This window comes from Pseudozyma hubeiensis (genome assembly GCF_000403515.1).
Source record: "Pseudozyma hubeiensis SY62 DNA, scaffold: PHS59, whole genome shotgun sequence".
Taxonomy (NCBI): Eukaryota; Fungi; Basidiomycota; class Ustilaginomycetes; order Ustilaginales; family Ustilaginaceae; genus Pseudozyma; species Pseudozyma hubeiensis.
The window spans coordinates 231,138-256,411 of NW_012133841.1; the positions used below are offsets into that span (position 1 = coordinate 231,138).

Here is a 25,274-nt window from a genome sequence, read left to right on the forward strand (position 1 = left end):
CCGCATCAATCATCCCACGCCATGCCCATCAAGAAGCTCTTTTGAATATGCATCACCGCCGCGACAAACGCCTCCAGATGAAAGATCACCTTCGAACCCGTCCTCGTCCTCAACTCGTAGAACGCCGCTTTCTGTACGATAGCTGTCTTCACCTGTCCGTCTACCTTTTTCACCAAGTTATCCGTCAGATGTTTGAGGATGAGTGTCGGTGGGATGGCGTGTACGAGGAGCTCGTACAGCTTGGAACGTACGGCGAGGAGATTGTGCGGCGAAGGGTCGGATAGGATGAGGTCGGCTGTTTTGGAAATGTAGATCTCCCAGTCGGGTTTGGCGATTCCGATGCCACCGGAGAGGTCGGGTGACTGCATGCGCAGGGCTTCGAGGACGAGCATGGCTTTGCGGAGGTTGCCGTTGCAGTCGTCGCAGATCTGGTTCTGGACGGCGTCTGGGATGGTGAATCGTTCCTTCTTCGCGACGTGGGTGAGGACCGTCTTGATCTGCAGTGAGGTGAAGCGAAGGTGGGTTAGTCACATCTTCGATATGGAGAAAGTGGTGAGACCTGCGCTCGCGAACGTACCTCTTCATCCGTCGGCGCTCCAACACGCAGCAAGAGACACCTCGACCTGATCGGACCGATGATCTTGCTCGTACTCGTTGCGCACAACACCAGCCTCAAATTCCCCATGTATTTTTCCATCGTTCTCCTCAACGCACTCTGCGCATCCCTACTCAGCGAATCAGCCTCGTTGATCACCACCACCTTGAACCTGTGTTTGGCGTTCAGATCCACGTTCTGCGTCTGTGCGATCTCCTTCAAAATATCCTGAATCACCAGTCGATCGTAGTTGCCCGCATCCGAAGGCGTCAGTTCGATGTGGTAGTTGGACGATACGATGTTGACGTCGATCTTGCGGTTGGAAGGTGTGACGAAGACGCGTTGATCGATCTTGAGCTTGTACGTGCCTGGTCCGTAGAGTTCGCGGAGGAGACAGGCGATGCGGGTCTTTTTGCCAGCTCCCGAGGGACCGTACATGAGCATGTGTGGAAAGTCTTCATGGTCTGCCAGCGACGAAAGTCGCTTTGAGAGGTCCGAGTGGTAGTGCAGCTCCGAGAGCGCTTTTGGTCTGTACTTGTCAACGAACAGCATTGTGAAGGCGATGGCGCTGCGAGGTGGTGACAGAGAGAGAGCGTGTGTGTGCGTGCGTGGGTGAGGAAAAGGCTCGAGTGTCGGTGTGAGTGTTGGAATTCTCACTTTTTGGTTGCTGAGGCAACACGCGCTGCAACCACACGCGACAACTCCACTTTACGCGCTCAGTCACATCCTGGCGCTCTCACATCTTTGCTCGGCGCACCTCATCTCCTGCTCCTCGTGCACCGAGGGCTGTCGCATACTTGTCCTTGTTCATTCTCATCAGATCAAGCCGGATCAGGCTGATGAGCTGAAACATACAGTCGCTCATAAAACACATTTCGGAGAGTAACGAGATCAGATCTAAAAGCTGAATTTTGATTCCATGATGGTCGCCAGCTGACACCAGCGACATCGGCACAGAACAGGGCTGGAACAAAGAGCGAGGCAGACGAGAGCAGCTGCAACCGTTTAACCGGAGCCACCCTTGTAGACCTTGCCGAACATGAGCTCCTGGAGCTTGTCGTAGCCAGAGAGCACACCGGCACCGGCGATACCACGGAGAATGTTGGCACCGGCACCCTTGAAGAGCGACGAGACACCCTCGGCGGCAATAATGGCGCGACCAGCGTCGAACATGTTCTTGTAGTGAACCTTGCCACCCGAGGTCATCATCATTCGTCGACGGATGGTGTCGAGAGGGTAAGAAGCAAGACCAGCACCAGTGGTAACACCCCAGCCGAGCAAGAACGAGGCAAGGAAGTTGTTCGAGAGGTTACCAGTGAGCAGGACGGGCTTGAGCGAGTCGTACATGCCGAAGTACAGACCACGGTAGACGACGATACCAACGACCGAGGGGACGAAACCACGGTAGAGACCGGCGATACCGTCAGAGGCGATGGTCTTGCGGTAAACGTCGACGAGACCGTTGAACTGACGGTCTCCACCGCCCTTGGCGGCCGACTTGGCATCGTTAGCGAGACGGGTACGGGCGTAGTCGAGCGAGTAGACGAAGAGGAGCGACGAGGCACCGGCGGCACCACCAGAGGCAAGGTTGGCCGAGAGCGACTTCCAGTAAGGAGCGGTCTTGGGGACGGCGAAGAGGGACTTGAAGAAGTCCTTGAAGGCAAAGTTAAGAGCCTGGGTGGGGAAGTAACGGATGACGTTGGCGGTGTTACCACGCCACAGCGAGACGAGACCCTCCTGCTGGTAGGTGCGGACAAAGCAGTCGCCGATACCCTTGTAAGGGGAGGCAAGACGGCCCTGCTTGATCATCTCATCCTGGTTCTGGATGAGCAGCTTGACACGCTCGATGGGGGCGGCAGCCGTCTTGGAGACGGCGGCGGAAACACCACCCATGAGGAAGTCAGTGGCGAAGCCACTGGCGGTCTTCTTGGTCTTAGCGGGGTCGGCAACGGTACCCATTTTGACTGCGGAGAGGGTGAAATGGAGGGAAAGAGGTGATTGGGTTAGTTACTGTTGGCAGCGATCAAAGCGTGGGACGGGAGATCAAAAACAAATTCACGGCATCGTCACCGTCACCGCTCGTCGATGCACAGCAAATGGCTGTTCGTGCAGCTGCTTTAGACAAGAACAGGCACGTCATTCAGCCAACGCCGTTCGTCGACGTCAATGTCATCTAAAGATAAGCGATTGACGTTGATGAGGACAGCCGAACGTACGACAATCCGGAGGTTTCAGTCACGAGCATTGATGGCAAGACGTGAACCGGCTGCTGCGTCAAGCCTCGGAAGTGTATGCTAGACCATGCCAATGGTTTCCGATGGCGGTGACCAAATGTCATCCAGCGCAAGCATCGATTCTGACAGCGACGAGGCGGGTGAACCGGGACAGGCGATCTGTTGTTGAGTTTGCTATCGTAAAGCATGGAGCTCTCGAGTCGATAACTGGGAGGAGGCGTGGTGTATGCTTACCTGTACTACTGTATGAGAGGTGGTAGGTAGGTGGAAGAAAGTCGGAAGGGAAGGCGCACGGTGGAAGAAAGGTATTTTTCAAGGGATCCGCGCAGGCGACGAGCGAGAGAGGCTCAGAGGGTGGGCGGTCAAAGCCCAGGCGAGTGCACACTGGCCGAGCGTCGACAAGAATGCGACGACTGATTGGTTGAGGACACACGGATTGCGCGATGCTCTCAGACCAACTCTGGAAAAATCAACAGCACAGCAGCTACGAAGAAGCGAGGAGGAAGAAAAAATTTCGAGACGAGGCAAAGAACCGAACAAGAAGAAAAAACTTGCAACACACACAGGCCGGATGCCTGTTCCGTTCCAAGATCGAGGTCAGGATAGGAAAGGACCGGAGCAACTCGAACCAAACAAAATTTCGAATCTGCCCTGCGGAAGAGCGCCAAGCTGCTGGCATCTCTCTCTCACCTCGCTCTCTCTTCAACATCGACCGACCTGGCAGACTGGTCGCGCTGGCTTGTCCCTTGTAGCGCCGGTCAAGGGTTTGTGCGACCTTGTCGACGCAGAGGCCGCCGCCAGCCACCTGTCTCACCGAGGACACCCACTGCACTGTGCTGGCTGCCGTGAATCACACGCACCCTTCTCACCAGCGGTACACATACCATGACAGCGACGGCGATCGGGCCTCGCCGAACTCTGTCTTCTGGCAGCGATGTCGTCGCCTCTGTGCCCTCCCGCTACCTTACCGGCCCGCTGCTCCCCTATGCGAAACGATCCCTGCCCACGAAGCGGCAAATATTTACTACATCTGCTTCGTTCCAACTTCGTCTCATTCTGTGTGCTTAGGTCGCCATGCATTGGGGCGGGGCGATACACCAAGTACTAGTGTGGTGCTGCCTTGAGTTTATCCTTCTTCCACGCGCCCGCGAGGAGCCGGTCGGTCTCTTCGGAAGCAACGGTCAAGGTATCCAAGCCTGCGCGAGAAGACCGACAAGGGTACAAAAAGTACAATTCGCACATTCGAGATTTGTATTCTCTTGAAAACTTGCATTTCGAAATGAAAGCTTCTCCTGAAGTTCGAGCAGGAACTTGCCGGAATCCTGCAATTGCCGGGTTTGGGCTTTAGCTGGCGTATCGGGTCCGAGAGACGCTGCAGCGAATTGGCCGAGATCAGGAGAAAGTTGAGCCGCTCTCCTGCTGCTTTTAAACGAGCAGCGTGTGATTTGCCGGGGACCCCGCCCACGACAGGGCAGGCCGACCTCTCCGCTTGGAGCGAGCAGCTCGAGTGTTTTTGGCTCGTCTCGCTGCTGCTCTTTGAGCCGACGTAACAGTGCGGAAACTGCTTGGTCGTGATCCCGTTTGTACCTTTCCGTCACGCTGATGGCTTCAGCGACGTCTCTGCATGGCGTTGCGAGCGCAGCATTGATGGGTCTCAACACAGTCGATTCCTCTTGATGCCATGTCTGAACTGCCAAAGGGTATCTCAGTCTATTTCTCCGTGGGGCCGTCCCGATTCCCTCTGCTCAACCTCTCGGTGAACCGTTCTTTGCGCAAGAGGGCTTGGCAGAAGCGCCAAAGATCCTCTCGCGGGCTAGACGATACTCTTCCTGCCGTTGTTCGACCGTCTTGTGTTCCTGCGGGCCTGTCCTCAACGCACTGGCAGAGCTTCCGTCGCTTCGCATACCCGGAGCCGCTTCCTTTGGACGCTGCAGGATACGAGGAGGTGCTGTTGCTATCGCGACCCCACCATTTCTGGCAAGAACCGAGGCCGGCGCTTCACGAGCTTGTGATGATACGTTGACCTGCAAGCGATGTCCGTACGCTGCACCCGGGAGACTGCGGCCGTGGACGGATGCGAACACGGGAACAGCTGCTGGTGCCTGCGAGTTGCTGTCCATCCGTGATCGCGCCGACAGATCACGTAGAGAATGGCCGCAGATATCGTCAGCTGAGATGTACCACCAGAGATAACATCGTATGCGTGTTGGCAGCGCTCTACTCACGCTTCAGTCCATTGGTCGTTGGACTTCTTGAAGACGTCCGCTGATTGCGTTCCTGCCTTGCTGTCGTCATCGTTGCTCTCGGCGTCCCAGTCGTCGACCACGTCCGCCTCTTGCTGCCGTTGCTTGGCTGCAGTCGACGACGCCTTGGAAGGCTTGAACTTGGACGTTGCAACAATTTCGCCTGCCGCTGCTTGACCGTGCATGGTGGTGCTTATCCTGCGAGCTGATCCCTCCTCAGGATGCTAGCATGTCCGTTGCACGGCCGTCACCGAAAGTTGGGCGTGCTTGAGCTCGGTCTCGACATCGAGAAGGAATGAAAAGCATCGCAGGATGACAGCTTTGCCGGCTTTCGGACGTCAACGAAAAACGCGATTTTCCGTGCCGCAATAAATGACTTGCTTTTCTTTGGCCGTGAATTGTGCCGATTAAACTCATTGCTAATTTGTGGAGGAATCTGGCTGCGCTGCTTGCTGCAGGCTGAGCTCAACCGTTGCTCGCCGCGCCGTTGCTGCATGCTCAAAGAAAGGCCTCGGGGCTCAAGAATGGCTGTCAATGCGCTAGTCACATCTATCGAAACGACTTGTTGCCGTCTGACATCCGCAACACTCTCAGGGCACGGACGCTCGCGATCCGTTTGGGCAGCTTCGACAACAAACTGCCACCTTCGTAGACGCCTGATCGAACCAAAGAATCTCACGCGCCAGAACATCTCGTCACGTCTGGCACCGACGTAACCGGCTGGACGGATCGGCTCCCTGCAGCCCTCTATCATTCCGCACTTCCACTCCTATATCATCTCGTCTATGCCGCAATCAGTGATTTGGTGAGCAACCACTGCCCGTAGCAGAGGCGTTTGCCGCCTTCGGAGCGGAGCCATCACGCGCTATGACGACGCAAGGCGAAGGCCTCTCTTGGCCCCAGTTTACCAACGTATCCTTCGACGGCACCATCTCGAGTCAGCCATCGGCAGGTTCAGACGCGTTCGACACAGCACCCGAGACCGTCGACTTTGGCGCATCTCAGGCGTTCTTCGGCGGGCTAGACCACTCACCTTTCGGACTGCCTCCCCAAGACGGACGCGGCCACCCTAATCACCGGTATCGTTACGAGCACGACACCTTCTCCACATCATCAAGGCCGGTCATCTCTGGTTCAGATCCCATCAGTAAGCTTGGTTTCACCTCGAATCGCGCCTCCTCACAGCTACATGGCATGGCAGACATGCACTCGCCTCCTCAGTTGAGTCCCCACAATGTACACATGCCGACCAGCCACATTTCATACCCAAACGCTTCTACACCAACCCACTTCTCGCCTCCGGAACAACATACCCAGCACTACCAAAGTCCTCATCAGAAAGCATACGCAGCACAGAACGCATCCTCAACACAGCAACAACAGCAGAACGAGGCGTCGCAACGTCTCGCCGAGATCGAACGCCGCAACAGGGTGCGGGAAGAAGGCAAGGCACGCAGGACGCTGGAGATCACAAAGCAGGTGAACGACGGCATGGCAGCGCTCCAGCTTGAGAAAGACGATTCGGCGCATCGCACCGCCGAAGTCGAGCGGCGCAACAGGCAACGCGAGCAAGACAAGGAAGAGCGGAGGCTCGCCATCCAGAAGCAGGTAGAGGACGGCATCAAAGCGATTCAGCGCGAGAAGGAGCGCGAACGCGCCCAGGTCGAAGCGGACCGAGATGCTTGCCGCAAGTGGCTCTCAGATTTGCACCTAGCTGCGTGCTCCTCGAACGCCGTCGGGCCATCAGACTCCGATACAGTAGACCTCCATGAAGCGATAGGACGCCAGATGCAGGGCTTTTGGGAGGCATCGCGTCCCGCCGCCTCGAGTCAAGCAATCCGCAACGAGGTCATCGCCGACGTCCAACGTGCTATCAACGCCAAGTGGCCCCGTCAGGGCCTGCAAGTGGCAGCCTTCGGCTCCAGCGTGACGGGACTCATCACCGAGACATCCGATCTTGATCTCGTCTTGCTCGATCCCACGCGTCCCTACGGCGTCGGCACACCAGCAGAGCTGCGCCGCGACACCAGAGGTTTTGTTCGTCACACGAGCGGCATGCCCGAGTGGTACAGCACCAACCAGATCGGCAACGCCATCCGCAACTCGGGCAAGTTCCGCAACATCGTGCCCATCAGCAGCGCCGCCGTGCCAATCGTCAAGATGGTCCATAGGAAGCATGACATTCCCGCCGACATCAACATCAACGAGCGATTCGGTCTCTTCAACTCGCAGCTCATCCAAGCCTACGCCAACTTGCAACCGCAGATCGTACGGCCGCTTATCTTCTTTCTCAAACATTGGTACTCGCGCTGCGAACTCAATGATCCAGCTGGCAAGCGCGGGTCCATGACATTCAGCAGCTACACCATCGCCCTCATGGCCTTGCAAGTGCTTCAAGTCGAAGGTGTGCTGCCGAACCTGCAAAGTCCCGCCCTGCTAAACAGACTCAACGTGGCACCCAGCTTCCTCTACGCCCGTACCAGGCGACCGGCACGCGGCAAGAACGCACGGTCGGCCCTGGTCGAAGATGCGTCGCCTCCAAAAAAGTACGATGTGACCTTTGCGACGGAACACTCCGACGCTGAGCTGCAGAAGGGCAAAGTCATCAACCCCACCGCAGACGACGCTCCCAAGAACATGGTGTCAAGCAGTGATCCTTTGCTCGGCAGGATGCTGATCTCGTTCATTCGATTCTACATGCAACTTGACAGACGTAGGCATGTTGTGTCTGTGGTGAACGGGTCGTTGTTGCCACGAAAGAGGGGCTCGCATCCGAGACACGTTCTCTTCGACTCGGCTAGCGAAGATGACAGTCTTGAACCCGAGGACGGCGACAGGCAAGAATCTCCGGATCTTCTGTCATTTGCATTCAGAGACGGCGACGCTCGCACCGCCTTGCGCGAAGAGCAACAAGACATATGGGCTGGCGAAGAATTGGTGGTGCAAGATCCCTTCATCATCGACCGCAACACCTCTCGAAACGTCAAGGCTGCGGCGATCGAAAAGTGGCAAAGCACGATGCGAAGCGCTGCCGATCACCTGGGTGTGCACTTGGAGCAGAACACGAAACACGCTCACCGGGTGAGAGTCGAGGACGCCCCGCTCATTCTTGACCTTTGCATCCCGCTCGGGATTCGCGCTGAACTCGATGCCGCTTTGCCCGACGCCAGAATGGGCAATGGAGGCGGAACAGTGGAGCCATGGCGGCGAGAGGAGGAAGAAGCAGCACAGGCGCGCGAGATCGCCAAACAAGCCGCCAAAAAACTACGCCAGGAAAAGAAGAAGCAAGCTCGCAGATCCAAGGCCAGTGAAGCACGCAGGCTGCAGGAAGAGGCGGCCATGGTGGAAGACATGATCGATGGCATGGAGTCGCGTCGTCCGACGACAAGTGCACAGCTGTCGGAGAACTGGCGTCTGAGACCAGACAATGGCAACGGCACAAACACCGGCTCCAGCCACAGCCCGGCTTTCGGCAGCAATCAAGGCGACGGAGCAGAACCGAGCTTTGTCCCTTTCACGTTCAGCGTGGAAAGGTCGTCAGGGCCCATCCCCGCAACAGCACCTCTCCCACCAAACACGACCGTCAGCAATGAGGGAGACAAGCAATTGTCTGCACGCGGGCAAGCAAATGGCAGTCCGACGGTCTCGATCAGGACGGATGGATCATCCGAGTCAGAAGACATCGACCTGGTCGCGTTGCGTCTTGAACGGGTGGCTCAGCCTTAGTGACTGTCACGTCAAGCAATCTTTCTGTTCCTTGAGTATTGCGTTACAGCGATATTAGATGTGATTTGCTGTGCATGCGATCAGTCAGAGATACCAGTCCCGAAGATGGATCTTGAGCATTGACCGCGTGAGACCCCCGTCCCAGAGCCTCGGAAAGCGTTTCCGGCATGACCATGTGGAGGTATCAACTCGATTTTTCGGCAGCGCAGCATGCACGCCTTGCAGGCGGAATCCGCGCTTGGACCCTTTTCACGGCTTCGGGGCGGCAAGTCGAACGTCACCGTCATTCGGACCACCATGAACGAGAGCACTCTTTAAACGAGGTTCATTGCACGGCTCTCGAGTTACTTTGGCTCCCCGTCAATCCGCCGTTCGGCATCGATCAGCATGTTTTCGAAACAGAATCGTGCTCAAGCAAACCCGTCATCGCTCGACCTTTCCTCCCTGCAGTCATACTCACCTAAGTGGTCCATACAGCTTCGACTCGCCACTTGCATCTCGATCAAGTACGCCGTCCGACGCCATGTAGAGCGCGCTGCGTACCTGAATAGCGCATCAACAGCGCCGTCTTTGACTGCTGGCGCGACGGCATATTCTGTATCACAAGAGTGGTCCGATTACGGCCAAAAGTTTCTCACAGCGACCTGTCAGCATCTCGGAGTGGCCGAGAATATTCTCCCGCCAGATCCGATCAACCTCGAAGATGTGCTGTCGGCTGCGCAGGGCCGCCTTGAGCACGCGGGAACGCACGATCCTGTCTGCGAGAACGAGCCAGCCTTCGAATCTGGCTCGGACCATGCTCGACGCTTTCCAAACCTCGATCTCCCCATCAAAGGTATCGATGACATAAAAAAAGGAGACGCAGCTGAGGGCATCGAAGATGAGAAGGCTGTCGGAGGCTCATCAGCACGTGGTGAGAAGCAAGAGCTGGCCGAAACCACAGCTTCCCTAGAAAGCCTTCATCTCAAGACGTCGGCTTCGTCTCTATCCGATCACGGCTCCGAGGGGTTCGCCTACGATCAAGATGCTCAAGAGCTACCAGACTTCCTTCAAAGTCAAGCAGATCATTCGACATCGTCGAGGTCGACCAATGCGGACCTGAATCGCCAGCAACGAGCTCGTAGCCTTTCTCAAGATACCACGGCCTCTGCCCCTCCGAAGCGCATGCAAGGCGCTCTCGACCTGAACTCTGGCCAGGATATCGAGATAGCTCACGAACTGCTGCTGATCGCGCTGGGTCTCGGACAGTATCGGGCTCAGGACGGAACGTCCACTGTCTTTGAGCAAGACTTTCTGTTCGGCGAGACCGAACTGGACCTGCCTCGTTCCGGATCGCAGAACACAGGGGAGGCCACCCAGTCTGATCCACCAACACCTTCAGTCTCAGCTCAACAAAGCTCTCATCCGTCATCTGTTGCAGCCGGGAGCAGGGCGTCGGATGACGGGATCAAGAGCATGTCCGAGACGGGGCGCATGATCGGAGACGCATCGAAGAAAACCTTCACCTCGCTCAAAGCAGGAACCCTGTCTGGATGGAACAAGCTCTCTTCCGCTAGCAAAGATCTTGTCAGCCCATCAACACAAGACCATACGAAGGCAGCGGCCTCCAAGGATGCGAAGCAGCCCGTCAAGCCAAACGAAGTCTGCCACTACGACGCCCGGGCTCGCTCGCTGATCTTTGTCGCTGTCACCGCGATGGGCATCCCGGCGCGGCAGGTGTGGATGGCTGAAAAGGTTATGGCTCAGACCATTTTCTTCATCATGAGCGAAGGCGACAGAGCATCGGCGTCCAAGACTGGCAAGGGCATCGTAGAGCAACTTCCCACAGGTGCTTCGCTCGATGCACGCACCGGCTCGATCACACAGGCATCGCAGCGCTCCGAGTACATGAACCAGCATTCTGGATCGGTGGTGCAGCGAGAGCGCGAAAAGGTCACATGGGGTAAGTGGGCCGCCATGGGTGGGGGCTTTATCGCTGGAGGATTGGTGATCGGGCTGACAGGTGGCCTCGCTGCTCCGCTTATCGCGCCCGCTCTGGTCGGTCTCACTGGCGTCTCCTTCCTTGCTACCTCGGGAGGCATCATCATGCTCGGAACGCTGTTCGGCTTGGGCGGCGGCGGTCTCGCTGGCTATCGTGTCGAGCGACGTCTGCGAGGAGTCTCGTCCTTCTCGTTTGCCGAGTTGGCAACAGAAGCCCGAAAAGCTGGTGTCGCCATTCCGAGCTTGCACGCCACAATCTGCTCCAGCGGACTCATCCTCGAGGCGGAGCAGCAGGTGACACCGTGGACACACGTCTTCGAAGGCGCCAAGGACAATCGCGATGCCTTTGCCATCGAGTGCGAGGCCGACATGATGAAGGAGGCCGGACAAGGGCTGCGTTCCTACATGCTGGACAACCTTCTCCGCACCGGTGGCACGAAAGCAGCCGAAGAGGTGGTGAAAAAGACGGCCCTTGCAGGCATCGCCGCCATCACGCTTCCTCTGAGTGTGTTCAACGCAGCATCAGCGACGCTGGACGGCGTCTTTGTTCGTGCCAAGACGAAAGCGCACAAGGCGGGTCTCATCCTCGCCGAAACGCTGCGCAACGAGGTTCAAGGTCATCGACCTGTTGTGCTGATCGGTACCTCGCTGGGAGCGGCGACGATTCTCACAGCGCTCACCGAACTCGCCAAGGACCCCGAAAACACATCGCACCTGGTCGATTCGGTCTTTCTCATCTCGGCACCCATCACGCCGTCCAACTCGACGCTGCGCAAGGTAAGGAGCATCGTCCAGCGTCGCTTCGTCAACGTGTTTTCGTCGAAGGACATGGTCTGCGGAATCGCGGCTTGGCTGGGATCGGGTGTATCGGTGGAAGAGCTGCGGGCGGGCAAGGTGCCGCGCGTGGCAGGCAGTCGCGCGATCGACGACGTGCCGGGACTGGAGAACGTCAACGTCTCCGACATCATCTCGAGCCATTTCGAGGTGAATGACCAGGACAAGCTCACAGCGATCTTGGCACGGTGCGGAGCGCTGGACGATTGAAAGTGTCACAGGAATTGTAAACACAGTGCGGGCGCCTTGAATCTGACAAAGCAACGCACCCTCTCACGTACCGAAGCGCTGTGTCAAACGTAGCGGGGGGTGTACCGTCTGCTCGGAGTCGCCCGTTGGATCGGTGCAGCTGACCAAAGACATCAACAAGCAGCCACCGGTGTCAGATCGAGGAACGCGCAGATTTCGCATGAATGTTGAGATGTCCTGAAAAGCGGAACGTAGAGAGGAGCATGTCTTGGCATGGCGTCCCGGTAAAAAATAAAAGGCAATCTCCATGCGAGGAGCTCGGGTCGCGAGGAATGGACCCTGCGCGTGTTTGCCGGCGTCCGTCCTCCTGTGTCCGCAGCCCTCCTCCTCGCAGGACGGTTGAGTCTCCGACACGCTCTTGTTCACAGCGAGAGTTGCAGCGACTGTAGATGGCCTCTTCGTGGCAAGGTGTCGAACGTCGAAAGGCGATGCAGGCAAAGACGATCACGGCTAGGCAGCGTCGGGAGCAGTGCAAGCTGTCAAGGTGTGCAAAAACGGGTCGCCTGGCGAAACATCGGCTATGCACGACAATTTGGGCGCCTCATGCGAGATCGACAGCATTGATCGGCATTCGACATTATTTGAGCTACATCACATGCCGTTCTCCACTTGTTTCTGATTCCGCTCAGGAGGTGATCCCCTGCAGCACACACAATTTGCTCGACCGCATGGTTCGAAGAAGAGTGAGACGGGTACGCGCGTGACCATAGTACGACGCACATCAATCCATTCTCCTTTGGATCGAACCAGAAAGTTGCTGACGACATGGTACAGGCTTCAAGTCCCAACGTCAGACAGGATCTGAGATTTTGATGCTCCGCGAGCGGAGGTACGTTCGAGATGATGGCGCAAGACGAGAGACAGAAATAGTTAGAACCCGGGAAAGTACGTGGGAGCTGCAGAGGAACGCATGTTAGGTAAACTAAATTTAGATCTCTACTGTTTGTCCCTATTTGCGGGTACGACAACTGCATGTGGGTCGCAAACACCGGAGCATCGTCGGAGTCTAATAACCTGAGAACCAAGCTCGTCATTGTTGCCCCACGCTTGTCGCTCTGTTAAATGCTGCAATGGTCCCGCGGCACAGTGTCAGACACTCGCGCTTCTCGCTGAGGTAGGGGCTGCAGGGGTGGATGCCAAAAAATCAACATTCATGCACAGCGACCAACGCACCGGAAGTCCGCTCGGCCGTTGGCCGTCATGCTACCAAAGCTGTACCGGGTTTCGAGTGGGACCTTCTTTGTTCCTCGCTTACCTACCATCCTGTTCCTGCTGTACGCCACATTCTGAGCAGTCCCATTGTGAAGGCCGTCGCTAGGATGCAGTCGGCCATTCCTGGCTTGCGAGATGATTGGCTGAGGCCTCTTGACGTCTCGCATCATCTATGATGATCGACGTCTGTCTCATGTACTGCACTCGAGCCTCGCGTCCACTGCTCCGTCTATCTGCCTTGTGCCTGAATCAATCAACCTTCGCGACCCCTTCATTCCAACCAACGAAACGGCTGCGTGTCGCTGTTCACCCGTGTTCGCCTCGTTCCGATTGTCCCGTCGGGCCGTCTTGTGGGCCTCGTTTCGCACCCCGCACCTTGCAAGATCGACATCCCACTTGGCTGAAGATCCTGTCAACCCACAAGGTCGGTCGAGCTGGCTGAAAAGGTGGCGCAACAGAAGTGCAGCTTGCAGCGTGATGACGCCCCTGACTGTCAAGTGCATCTGTGAGGCCCGAGAGCCACGGATGTTCCAAGAAAAGCCTGTGCTCATAGCATCCAGCCCGTGGTCCAGATCGTTCCTCGTCTAGCACCTCAGTACCAGTGCTCCGGCTCAAACAGACCTCGCTAGGATATAGTCGTTGACGGCATACGACCCCTATCCTTGCGGGGAATGGAGGCGCTACTTTCCGAGCAAGAGGGACACCATATGAAACCTTTACCCTAAAGTATCTATAGTCCACCCCGTTTCCTAACTTCCGGCTTTTCGTCACCCTCACCTCATTCTCCCCCTACCCTCCTCCTTCTGTCCTTCTACCCTTTCCACTGACCTTTCACTCGTCTTTACGCCAGGATTACACCACACTCTTTTGATCACCACAACGCTCCTTTTCCATCCCCTCCCGCTTCCCAACAGCTTCTTCAACTCATACACGCCCTCGACTTACACTCGTCATCTTCTTAGAAAGCACCGCGTACTGTCACTCACACAGCCTTTGACGGCCTCGTTCCGACTGGTAGCTTCACTCGGCAAACGATGACCTTCGCTACGCACAGCATGACGTTAAAAGCTATCGCCCTTGGGTCTCTCCTGCTCGCCAGCAGCGGCAGCGGTGTCTCAGCAGGCAATGCTGGCACCATGCGAGTGGTTGGGAACTCCGGCGTCTCAGCTCAGATGATGTTCCTCGGCACAGAGCAGAAGGTCTACATCCTCGACAAGACTGAGAACAATGCTGTGCGCGTTAATGGCCACCCTGCCTGGGCCGTAGAGTACGACATCAAGTCGAACACGTATCGGCCCATGGAGGTGCGTTCCAACACCTTTTGCGCCGGTGGTATGTCCCTCGGTGACGGCACCTGGCTGGTCACTGGCGGAAACAAGGCCGTGACCACCAACGGAGACACCGCAAAAGCTGGAGCCGGCTACGGAGCATACAACGGCGGAAAAGCGCTCCGATTCCTGAGTCCGTGTGACAATCAACAATGTCAGTGGGATGACCAGTCGAGCAACCACCTCGACACGGAACGATGGTATCCCACCGTCGAACCTTTAGCCGATGGCCACAACATTATACTTGGAGGTATGCGAGATGGAGGCTTTGTTCCCAGTCAAGGTTCAAACAACCCTACCTACGAATTCTACCCTCCCAAGAAGGATGGAAAGAGTCTTTCGTTGCCGGTGCTGCAGCGCACTGTACCTCTTTCGCTTTATCCGATCGCATATTTGATGTCGTCGGGCGATGTGTTCATCCAAGCTGGGAGGGAGGCGATCATGTGGAACTACAACAAGCAGAGCGAGTGGTCAATGCCCAAGATTCCGGGCGCGCCTCGCGTCTATCCTGCCTCGGGTGGATCGGCTCTGCTTCCACTGACACCTGCCAACGGATACAAGGAGACGATCCTCTTCTGCGGTGGTATGAGCCTAGGCAAGGTAGCCAACTGGGGCAACGAAGGTGGACCCAGCATGGCCGTTTCGCAGGTTCCAGCGTCGACCTCGTGCGAGCAGATCAGCCCATTGCAAGGTGGCAACTGGGAAGCGGTCGATGATCTACCCGAGGGTCGTTCGATGGGTCAATTCATCCAGCTGCCCGACGGCACCCTTTGGTTCGGCAACGGCGTCACCACGGGTGTCGCTGGCTATAGCACCAACCCGAATGCCAAAGGTGATCCTGTCGGCGAATCGTACGGCGACAACCCATCGTACCAACCTCTCGTGTACAACCCTCAAGCATCACTCGGCAACCGATGGAGGCAAGTCGGCAGCACCTACATTGGTCGACTCTACCATTCTTCCGCCACGCTCCTTCCCGATTCCTCCATCCTCATCGCCGGCTCCAACCCCAACGCCGACGTCAACACCTTCACCACATGGGCTACCGAGTATCGAGTCGAGCGATGGTACCCTGAGTTCTACGACTCGCCTCGTCCATCTAGCTCTGGTCTGCCGCGAAGCTTTTCGTACGGTGGCAAAGGGTTCACCATCAAGCTCAACTCGGCCGCCGAGGCGCGAAAGGCCAAAGTGGTACTGGTTCGCACCGGCTTTTCGACGCACGGTATGAACATGGGTCAGCGCATGATCGAGCTCAAGTCCACAAGACAAGGCAGCTCGATCAGCGTTGCTCAGCTTCCACCGAATGCCAATCTGTTTGCTCCTGGACCGGCCCTCGCGTTCGTCGTGGTGGATGGCGTGCCGAGTCAAGGAAAGATGGTCATGGTGGGTAATGGAAAGATCGGTACGCAGCCGGTTGCGGCAGAAACGTCGCTGCCTGCTGCGTCTGGCAAGAGGGAGGAGATGATGGAGCCTAGGAATGTGTCCCAGGTGGAGCGAGAGGTGGCTGCGGCTATGGGAGGACACGACGATGTGCTCCGAAGAAGCGCGTTGCACGCTCGTCACTACAAGAGCGGCGTCGATCGTCTTTGACGACACCTCCGACGTCCACCGGGTTGCCTCTTGTGAATTGCTTTCGCGCATGATTTGTCTTCTCTTCATCAGAACATGGTCGACGTGATCCTCGGCAGCGATCGATACGATTGATCCTGCTTTGTAGCTCTGATCCGTCATCCCATTTTAGCACTTAGTTCTTTCTTTTTTCACCTTTCAATTCAATCTCAAGATCTCCTTGCGGGCATAAACGGTGTGATTCGTGTGACCGTTCGCTGATTGTGTGCTGTTGATGTGGCTGCGGGAGGCAGATATGATGATTCGCGATGCAAGATTAGTGAGAGCTGTCGAAAAGAGCGACCCACCGAAGTGAAGACCCTTTTTTCTTGGGATGTCAAACCTTAATTGCAAACATCGGCTAGGCAGCGCGAAAGTTCTTTGCCTGGAATGCAGCCAGAAAGAGAGCGAGTTCCGAACTTTTTTTGTCACACGGTGGTGCAGCTCAAAGTCTTCTAAACCTTTCGTAGCTACCACCTGCAGTCACCATCGGACCATCTCTTCAACTATCGCGAAGATGCTTGCTCGAATCACAACGGCCGTCATGGCCTCTGCAAAGGCATCATCGTCACGAACCATCACAACAACCGCGGCGGTAGCAGCAGCAGCAGCACCAACACGCAGCGTCATCCCCAAACCTCAAGGTAAGCCGACTCGCCTTTCGAACTTCGTCCGTACTCTTGCTCTTTACTCACACCTACCTTCTCTCTTTCTTGTCCCCATCGATGCATCATCTCTTCAATCACTCAGGCACAATTTCTGACCCAGCCACGTTCCTCACCTCGATCTCGCGCACACGCCGCGATCTCGCCTCCAACTCCTCCCTCACATCAGCGATCGGCGAAGAGTGGTCCAACATCTTCACCATCCGTTCCGATCAACTCAAACAGGCAGGCGTCACAACAAAGGACAGACGATACTTTCTCTGGGCCAGGGAGAAGTTCCGACAGGGTGCGAATCCGGACGTGTTTGCGATCGATGCAAAGCCCAAGAAGAAGGTTCGAGGGTAAGTCGCGGTACTTTCCAGCGCATCGAGATGATACACAGATCCAGAGATTCTGACTCACTCCTCTTCTTTTGCGATTGGTTCGGATAACAGCTGGGGTGCGAGGGTACAGACTGCAGAGAGGATCCGTGTGCGCGGTGTGAGGAGGCCGGGCGAAAAGTGATGCTCTCTTGTTTCGCCAACTGAACACACGCAATTGCAGTCACCAACCAGACGGATGCTGTTCCGATGTGTGACTCTGTGAAATAGCAACAAGCATACGTGAAAAGCTGCCTTCATCTCTGCTGTTGCAAAAGCTGCTGCTTCCTTGCAGCCTTGACGACTTCGGACCTTCGATCCATCACGGCCAGCACGGAATTCTGAATCAACGTGTAGATGCCCGACGAGAGCCAATAGATGACCAGCACACCGGGCGCCTGGCACGCGATGGGGATGAAGGCGATCGCCATCACCCTCAATGCGTTCGTGATGATTCTCGCTCTCGGCGGTTCGTCATCCACCTCTTGTCTTGCTTGCTCCGGTTTATCTGCCAACAGCTTGTCCGCCGTTCTCGCTGCAGCATCACCGCCGGACGTCACCGAACGGATCTTTGCGATGCTCCTCCTACTCCAGCTGTTCAATTCCGTATTCGCAAGTGTCAACATACCAAAACTGAGTGGACCGATCATGGTCGAATCCCGGTCGACGAGAGTGGGACCTCCCATGGTACCCTTCAATTTGGCGATGGCAGCTTCGTCAAAGCCGCGATCTGCCAGGATGGCGGTGCTCGCCTTGAACTGCTGCGCCAGCTCTGGCGATGGAGACCACCAGGGCAGCACTTCCGTGCTCAGTGGAGAGGTCGTATCGAGTGCACACTGTCGAAGAAGCGCCGTCATGAGCAGAAACACGGGGATGGTGACCACCGCCGGTCCGAGGAATGCCGGTAGTGGGGACGCATTGTGCTTCCGGAGCAGCTTTGCGAGTTCTGCCTTGAGCTCCTTTTGCGCTTCGGCTTCGAATGCTTCGTACGAAAGTCCCGCTCGCCTGGACCTCGCCCGTACAGCGAGTGGGATGCGCTCCTTCATGATCTCCCATTCCGGCAGCACTTTTTCGGTCAACTGTCTGGTTTTGCCCCTTTGGTACAGCGTCATGGGCAGCGTTATGGCGGTTCGGACGGCGAAGGCGAGGATGAAGATGGATAGGGCGTGTGCATAGGGTCCGCTGAGATGCATCGTGTCGGCGAGGTTGTTGATGGTGGGTACCCACGGTTGGAGGAACTCGAAACCGCCAGCTACGACGTCGCTGTCGGCGACTGCTTGAGAGGCTGCGCTGGCCGCATCCGTTGTTGACGTTGAAGAGGAAGTGATTTCACTATTCGTTATTGATGGCGCCGAAGGAGCAGCAGAGAAGGCTGTTGAAGTCGATGCGAATCCTCGATGGCTGCGAGGTGCAAGCCGATGCGGCAAAGCGTTTCCAGGCCAAAAGGAGCTTGCCGTTGGTAGCAGAGCTGCTCGTGTGCGAACGCCAGCGGCGGCAACGCGGAAAACCCCTCTGCTTGCCATGTCTGCGTTTGTTCTGTCGATCGGTCTATGCAATGTATGACCTTGAGGGGACAGGATGATGCTCGGAGGCAAGGTGGAGAAGTGTGTCCGGTCACGTCTGCTCCACTTTTCTTCCAATCGTATCGGCGATGCCTTCGCCTTCCTGCGTTGCCGATCCAAGATGGACTTTTCTACTTGCAGCTCACGCTGCCGTTTTACGCGACTGCAAAGCGCGTAAATTTTTGGACTGCGTGGAGGTGTTGGTCTCTGTTAAGGAAGCGCACTCGTGTCAAAGCTGAGTTTGCTGCGACGCCACCAAAGGTAGAAACTTCGGAGTGGTCCCGACGTTGTCAACAGCTCGTCAAGTTGTCAACTCTTCCTGACGTCCAAATATTCTTTCAGAAGCTCAGCTCGGCTCAGCTCCCCCGGAAAAGCAAAGCGGGAGGATTGCGGAAGCAAAGCCTGCCACTCCCGTGCTCGCATTCAGGACAGACTTGGACAAGCTCGACTGCGTACCGTCTCGACGAGCGTATTGCTCAAACGATCCGCGGGTCACGACTTCTCTCGTCTGACCCGCACACTCCATCCGCATCTTCACGACCTGCATTCTTCACACAAAGCATCATCAACGCCGAACATGTCTTTCGTCTCTGACTCCACCACTTCCTTCCGCACTACCTCATCCACCGCATAGCTCTACAATCCTACATCGCATTCAAAGGCATCGTCCGCATCGTCATCGTCAGATAACACAACCCTCCAGTTCCCCCTGAGCTGCGCACGACAATCTACTGCATCATCATCATGACAACCTCGCCGGACGAGTTCGACGATATTGATTTTGACGACTTTGGTCTCGATGACTCGGCGCTCCTTCAGCTGGATCAGATTGAGAGCAACCTCGTGAGCAATGGTGCCGCTCATAAGCAGTCTACAACATCAAACACGCATAGCAAGACGGCTTCGGACCCACCCCGCATACAGACGCTGTCGGCCATCAGCAACACCGACCATGCTAGAGGTGCGGCGCAGACTGCGAGCAATGGATCCTCTTCCTGGGCAAACAGAGCGGCTGCCTCTGCCGTAGCATCCACGTCGGCAAGACCGATGCAGCGAGTATCGTCTACAAGCTCAAATGCATCCAATCAGCCCACGTCGTCCGGGGCAGCCCGTCAGATGAATCTGTTCGGCAAGCCTGTCGCACCCTCGCAGACCCGAGCGGCCAAGGTGGTCTCTTCTAGTCCCGGGCAGATCACCATCTCATCGCAGTCGGCTTCCGACAGTGCCAACGCCAATTACCGTCTACCCTGGCAGACGAAAATGGGCACCAAGACGTGGGACAGAGAGGCATACCTTCACCGCGAAAACGCAAAGAACCGCGACAAGGAGGCTATCGACGTTGATGCACTCGATTTTGACGACGGTGCGCCCGGCACCAACAGTCCAAAGGGTAAAGGCAAGGCCAAGCGGGACTGGGACGCAGACAGCAAGTATACCAACGTGCTCCCGCCTGCGCCTGCTGAACCGCGTCGCAAGCCTGTCCAGGCGCAGCCGCAGAAATGCAAGATCGATCTCGAAGCAGGAAAGACGTGGATCTACCCGACCAACATGGAGAGCAGAGACTACCAGTACAACATTGTGCAGAAGGCTCTCTTCAACAACGTCCTCGTTGCCCTACCCACCGGTCTCGGCAAGACGTTCATCGCTGCCGTCGTCATCCTCAACTTTTTCCGCTGGTACCCCGATGGCAAGATCATGTTCCTTGCTCCGTCTCGTCCTCTCGTCGACCAGCAAAAGACGGCTTGCCATCGCATCTGTGGTCTGCCCTGGGAGTGCGCCATCGACCTAACCGGCAGCACTGCTGGCTCACAACGAGGAGACTACTGGGCCACCAAGCGCATCTTCTACATGACGCCGCAGACGTTCGAGAACGACATGATCCACAATCGCTGCGATCCGCGAGATGTCGTTTGCATTGTCGTCGACGAGGCCCACCGCGCACGTGGCAAATACGCTTATGGCAGCGTCATCGGTCGTGTCATGGAGGTCAACCCTCACTTTCGCGTGCTCGCGCTCTCGGCTACACCAGGCAAGGATTCGGACAGCGTTCAGGAGGTGGTCGATCAACTCCACATCAACCAGATCGAAATTCGTACCGAAGAGGCCATCGATGTCCAGCGATACGTCTTCCGCAAGCGCGAAGAGATCATCAACGTGTCGCTCGGCAAGGACCTCAACTTGGTCAAGGAGAACTGGGCCAAGCTCATGCAGACCCAGATGGATCCGCTCATGAAGGCGGGTCTCATTCGCAACCAAGACCCCGTCCTTTTGCACCCTTTCGCCGTGAACGCCATCCACAAGGACAGGAGTCGCGCAGCCATCTTGCACACCAAACCTTGGCTTCAAGCCAACATCAAGGAGCTCAGCCATATGGCCCTATCGATGCAATACCTCATGGAGCAATCACCGACCATGTTCTACAACCGTCTCAAGGAGCGATCCATGGGCTACAACGCAAAAGGCACCAAGACGTCCACGGCGAAGCAGCAGATGTACGCCAACAAGAACACCACGTTTGCCGAGATCATCCGCGAGCTCGAGCTGATGCAAGACACCAAGGGACGTATCCTCCATCCGAAGATGCTGAAGCTGCGCAACGTGCTGATCGAGCACTTTGACGCGATCAAGGCGGACCAGGTGCACAACGCAGAGGCGTACGAGGTGAGCGGGCACGACGTTCTCGGCAACACACCCAACTCGGGTCAGCTCGCCAACTTTGCCAGCTCGTCGCAGGCCGACACGAGGGTTATGGTGTTTTGTTCGTACCGCGAGTGCTGTGACGAGATCGTCGCGTTCCTCAACGATTCCGGTTTCAAGGCGACCGAGTTTGTCGGGCAGAGCAAGGCGAAGAGCGGCAAAAAGGGCATGTCGCAGAAGGACCAGGAGCGCGTCATTACTGATTTCAAGGCGGGCAAGTACAACGTCCTCGTCGCCACTTCGATCGGAGAGGAGGGTCTCGACATCGGATCCGTCGATCTGACCGTGTGTTACGAAGCGGTCAAAGACTCGATTCGCATGCTGCAGCGCATTGGTCGTACGGGTCGAAAGCGCGAAGGCAAGATCGCCGTGCTCGTCTCCGAGGGGCGCGAGCAGCACAACTGGCAGCATTCGAAAGACAACTACAAGGCCGTACAAAAGGAGGTCGATTCACGCATGCATGTCGAACTGTTTGACGACGTCGATCGGATGGTGCCGGACCACATCTCCCCGCAGCCTGTCCTGAAGGAGGTGGAGCAGCCCGAATTCGACCCTTCTATGGTCACCGACGGAAAGCCAACTAAAGCCTCGCGGGCTCCGAAAGTCGCCAAGCCGAAAAAGGATCCCAAGCGCAATATGCCCGAAGGTGCCATTATCATCGAAGGGTTCCGCAAGGCATCCACCCTCACCAAACGCAAGCGTGGCTCCGTAAGCGACGAAGATGCGCCTCCATCAAACGAGACGCACAGCCAGAGGATAAAGCGTCTCCTGACGGTTTCGAAGGAAGAGTTGGAAGCTCAATTTGCCGAGGAGGATCTGTCTCTCGACCTCCGCCCGCCGAAGGAGAAATCTCGGCCGGTCAAGAGGATTCCGTCTACACCGCCTAGCTCGCCTGAATTTTCGCCTCCACCGTCTTTGCTTCGAAGACCTGCAGTCAGTGCCAGCGTCGGCACGGCGTCGGATGGCATTCGGACGCCACCCGTCCCCAGCGCTTCATCCTCCTCGAAACCCTTGGCGGCAGGCTCTTCTACGCGCGGCAGAAAGCTGGGAGTAGGCTTGAGAAGCTCTGGCCGCAGTTCGACGAGCTCCGGCACGCTAGCTTTGCGCAAGAGCGACGACGCTGTCGATGCACTCATCCACAGCGACAGCAAGAGCCAGGACGAAAGGCTGCTCAACGCTACATCACCTCGCAGCAGGGGGATCGCTCAGGCTGTAGCTGCCGTGGACGATGATGACGACGAGTTCGCCGATCTGACCATGGATATGTCGATGGAGAACGCGATCACTCGACTCGAGCAAGAGGCGGCGTCTAGGCTCAAACAGTCCGCTGCATCGCCAGTCGACAACAGCAAGTCCAAGCACGACCTCCGTCATTCGTCGCCGCCATCACCTCTTCCGGCAAAGAATGCGCGCAAACCGCATCCCATCGTGCAGCAGCTACTGCAAGAAAACGCCGAGGAGCTAGCCGAACGTGACCAGGAAGCGATCGGATCCACGCCGAAAGTGCTTGCTTCGCCGATGAAGAGTTCGATGGGCCCACCTGATTCGGTACCAAGACGTGCGGGCAAATCTCGTTCGAAGCGCGTCATTGTCGAGTCTCCCGATGCGGCCTCTACCGACAATGTCTCCGCCAACGAGCTTGTCGATACGGATGGGGACAAAGATGCAGCTTCATCGTCACCCATCAAAGCGCCCGTAAAACGAGGTGGTCGATTGCAAAAAGCTTCGTCCTCTAGCAAGCTCCCACCTGCTGGAGCCGACACCTCCCCGACAGCGGCAAAGAGTCGCACGCGGTGTTCGCGCAGCAAAGCGCGTATTACGTCCGACTCTGACTCTGACGCTAAAGCACCTCTCGTGCAGCCGGTCAAAAAAGGTAAGAAGGCAGCTGCGACTAGCACGCGCGCTGCTGCTGGTGCTATTGGTCGTGGCAAGAAGAGAAAGATCACCAACTCACCCACCTCCCGAGCGCTTTTCCAGTACGAGGCGGAGCGGTCTACGGACGAAGAGCTTCACGGAGAGCGGGACGAGAATGACTCCGGGGTAGGAAGCTCGGACGAGGACGATTCGGATCGAGAAGCGGTGGGGGACTTCGTGCCTACGCAGGCTCCGAGGGGCTACCATCAGCAGAGCGTGTACATGCAGTCGATGCTTTCGCAGGCGCCGGCGGAATTTCAGAGGTTGAGACACGCTCCGTTTCCGGGGATAGGTGGGAAGTTTGGTGATCCGGCAACGCCGAGGAGAACGGCAGGGAGAGAGGTGAGGACTGCGAGGCAGGGTATGTCGAGCGAGTCGAGGAGAGGAAGGGCAGGGATGGGGTCAGAAGATTTCTACTCGGAAGACTCGTTTGTCGTCAACGACGAGGAGGAGATCGTGTATGATTCCCAAGCGGATGCTCTGCCCGATAGCAGTCCATTCTAGCGGAGCTGACACGAGTCTTCGCAGCAGCACTTGACGCGTGGCAAGCAGCGGCCAGCATCGTCAGTTTTGCATTCATCACATTCCTACAGGGGAGAAGAAACACTTCGATACACATCAGACGACCAAATGACTTTGCGAATGAGAGCGAGATTGCGATGACAAAGGAGTGCGGTACAAATACAAGGTGGAATGGCGCTGAGGTCGACCAGATGGAGAGCTGTCTCAGTCGATTCGCATCGGGCGTAATGCGAAACAAACAAGGAGGAAGGGACGAAAGGGGTATGACGGCGGGATGTCGAGACCAATTGATGCCATGCACGGGCTGCTCCGACGTTGAGGCGTACGACCCTGACTCCAGTGGAATTCGACGAAGATATCAAAAAAGGACAACGAGAACTTGAAAGCCGTCCACCGCTTACGAATCGTCCATCATGATCTGAATGAACTCGTTCTCGTTGATCTCGCCATCCTGATCAAGATCGAATTCATCAATCATGGCCTGCAACTCGTCGTCGTCCAGCGTCTCTCCCAACTCCTTGGCTACACGCTTGAGGTTTCTCAACGAGATTTTGCCCGTTCCATCGTCGTCGAAGAGAGAGAAGGCTTTGCGGATCTCCTCCATAGGATCCCTGGATGCGATTCTTTCCGACACTGTTAGAACAATAGCAAAGATGTTTCGTCAGCACCCCCGCCATCATCGTCCAGCATCAAGCCCCACGGCTCATCGCTCAAAGCACAAGTTGCTGTACATACTGATCTTGTTAAAGTCGTCCCACTCGAGCAAGCCAGAGTTGGTCTTGTCGTGGTCGCGTAGCAATTTCAGCACCTCAGCTTTTTTCAGATCGAAACCTAGTGCACGCATCGCCACCTTGAGCTCGTGGTAGTCGATAGCACCATCCTTGTCCGTGTCGAAGAGCTCGAATGCCTCCTTGATCTCCTGTCGCTGTTCGTCGGTGAGAGCTGCATCGATGTGGTGGTGTGAGTTGACCATCCTCGAGGAGGAAGAGGCGGAGAGGTGGTTGGGTGTGGAAGTGTGGTTGCTGGTGGATGCGCCGAGGTTGGCCGCCCGTCGCTTTGCTGCCTTGGAAGATGGAGTGTAGAGCGACATGTCTGTGATGCGTTGTACAGGCAGTGTTGTGGTCGGATCGGAAGGGTCGAGGTGTGGGAAGGTCAAAGGAACAGAAGCGCTCAGGACAGCTGGTTGCTGCGAACTTCATTTGCGCTCAGCGCAGCGCTGACGTCGGAAGGCCTGAAATTGCCCAACTGCCGAACACGAGACCAACACTTTGTCGAAGGTCTAAGTCAGGCAAGGCAAAACGAAACGCGTGACAAGCCTCGCTGAGCGCACTTCTTCTTTTTGGCTTGTGAGGCACCTCTTTACGCGCTCTGACACTAGGCTGCTCCATATCCTTCCACGGCTTGGCCAGCTCGGAACGCGTCTCTCGTTTGGCAGACGAGCAACACTTTTACCCAAGCATTGTCGAATCCTTCCCAATCTTACACCCGTTCGCGTATCGAAATCTTCTGATCGGCGACTTTTGGCAGCGTGCTGACTTGAAATTTG

At 56.5% G+C, this 25,274-nt stretch overlaps 13 protein-coding genes across 13 annotated transcripts; 6 read left to right on the forward strand and 7 right to left on the reverse strand.

The window, feature by feature from the left end:
- Nucleotides 1–5: 5 nt before the first annotated feature.
- On the reverse strand, nt 6–1,147 carry PHSY_006621 (hypothetical protein; the record flags this gene model as incomplete). Its single annotated transcript, XM_012337221.1, has 2 exons — nt 6–497; nt 578–1,147. 2 exons carry the CDS (start codon nt 1,145–1,147, stop codon nt 6–8), a joined length of 1,062 nt encoding a protein of 353 aa, XP_012192611.1.
- Nucleotides 1,148–1,600: 453 nt separating this feature from the next.
- Nucleotides 1,601–2,554, reverse strand: PHSY_006622 (hypothetical protein; the record flags this gene model as incomplete). The annotated part of the gene is made up of 1 exon (XM_012337222.1): nt 1,601–2,554. The coding sequence occupies one exon, from the start codon at nt 2,552–2,554 to the stop codon at nt 1,601–1,603; it is 954 nt and encodes a 317-aa protein (XP_012192612.1).
- A 718-nt stretch (nt 2,555–3,272) lies between these two features.
- On the forward strand, nt 3,273–3,581 carry PHSY_006623 (hypothetical protein; the record flags this gene model as incomplete). The annotated part of the gene is made up of 1 exon (XM_012337223.1): nt 3,273–3,581. The coding sequence occupies one exon, from the start codon at nt 3,273–3,275 to the stop codon at nt 3,579–3,581; it is 309 nt and encodes a 102-aa protein (XP_012192613.1).
- Nucleotides 3,582–3,955: 374 nt separating this feature from the next.
- Nucleotides 3,956–5,257, reverse strand: PHSY_006624 (hypothetical protein; the record flags this gene model as incomplete). The annotated part of the gene is made up of 2 exons (XM_012337224.1): nt 3,956–4,025; nt 5,055–5,257. 2 exons carry the CDS (start codon nt 5,255–5,257, stop codon nt 3,956–3,958), a joined length of 273 nt encoding a protein of 90 aa, XP_012192614.1.
- Nucleotides 5,258–5,319: 62 nt separating this feature from the next.
- PHSY_006625 (hypothetical protein) lies at nt 5,320–5,568 on the reverse strand (the record flags this gene model as incomplete). Its single annotated transcript, XM_012337225.1, has 1 exon — nt 5,320–5,568. The coding sequence occupies one exon, from the start codon at nt 5,566–5,568 to the stop codon at nt 5,320–5,322; it is 249 nt and encodes an 82-aa protein (XP_012192615.1).
- Nucleotides 5,569–5,939: 371 nt separating this feature from the next.
- PHSY_006626 (hypothetical protein) lies at nt 5,940–8,798 on the forward strand (the record flags this gene model as incomplete). The annotated part of the gene is made up of 1 exon (XM_012337226.1): nt 5,940–8,798. The coding sequence occupies one exon, from the start codon at nt 5,940–5,942 to the stop codon at nt 8,796–8,798; it is 2,859 nt and encodes a 952-aa protein (XP_012192616.1).
- A 387-nt stretch (nt 8,799–9,185) lies between these two features.
- On the forward strand, nt 9,186–11,822 carry PHSY_006627 (hypothetical protein; the record flags this gene model as incomplete). Its single annotated transcript, XM_012337227.1, has 1 exon — nt 9,186–11,822. One exon carries the CDS (start codon nt 9,186–9,188, stop codon nt 11,820–11,822), a length of 2,637 nt encoding a protein of 878 aa, XP_012192617.1.
- Nucleotides 11,823–11,885: 63 nt separating this feature from the next.
- Nucleotides 11,886–13,063, reverse strand: PHSY_006628 (hypothetical protein; the record flags this gene model as incomplete). The annotated part of the gene is made up of 3 exons (XM_012337228.1): nt 11,886–12,038; nt 12,214–12,364; nt 13,035–13,063. 3 exons carry the CDS (start codon nt 13,061–13,063, stop codon nt 11,886–11,888), a joined length of 333 nt encoding a protein of 110 aa, XP_012192618.1.
- A 1,044-nt stretch (nt 13,064–14,107) lies between these two features.
- On the forward strand, nt 14,108–15,991 carry PHSY_006629 (hypothetical protein; the record flags this gene model as incomplete). Its single annotated transcript, XM_012337229.1, has 1 exon — nt 14,108–15,991. One exon carries the CDS (start codon nt 14,108–14,110, stop codon nt 15,989–15,991), a length of 1,884 nt encoding a protein of 627 aa, XP_012192619.1.
- A 535-nt stretch (nt 15,992–16,526) lies between these two features.
- On the forward strand, nt 16,527–17,019 carry PHSY_006630 (hypothetical protein; the record flags this gene model as incomplete). The annotated part of the gene is made up of 2 exons (XM_012337230.1): nt 16,527–16,653; nt 16,760–17,019. The coding sequence occupies 2 exons, from the start codon at nt 16,527–16,529 to the stop codon at nt 17,017–17,019; spliced, it is 387 nt and encodes a 128-aa protein (XP_012192620.1).
- Nucleotides 17,020–17,290: 271 nt separating this feature from the next.
- On the reverse strand, nt 17,291–19,275 carry PHSY_006631 (cytochrome c oxidase biogenesis-related protein; the record flags this gene model as incomplete). Its single annotated transcript, XM_012337231.1, has 2 exons — nt 17,291–18,758; nt 19,244–19,275. 2 exons carry the CDS (start codon nt 19,273–19,275, stop codon nt 17,291–17,293), a joined length of 1,500 nt encoding a protein of 499 aa, XP_012192621.1.
- Nucleotides 19,276–19,339: 64 nt separating this feature from the next.
- On the forward strand, nt 19,340–23,710 carry PHSY_006632 (hypothetical protein; the record flags this gene model as incomplete). The annotated part of the gene is made up of 1 exon (XM_012337232.1): nt 19,340–23,710. One exon carries the CDS (start codon nt 19,340–19,342, stop codon nt 23,708–23,710), a length of 4,371 nt encoding a protein of 1,456 aa, XP_012192622.1.
- A 415-nt stretch (nt 23,711–24,125) lies between these two features.
- Nucleotides 24,126–24,701, reverse strand: PHSY_006633 (calmodulin; the record flags this gene model as incomplete). Its single annotated transcript, XM_012337233.1, has 2 exons — nt 24,126–24,361; nt 24,464–24,701. The coding sequence occupies 2 exons, from the start codon at nt 24,699–24,701 to the stop codon at nt 24,126–24,128; spliced, it is 474 nt and encodes a 157-aa protein (XP_012192623.1).
- Between the last annotated feature and the right edge of the window lie 573 nt (nt 24,702–25,274).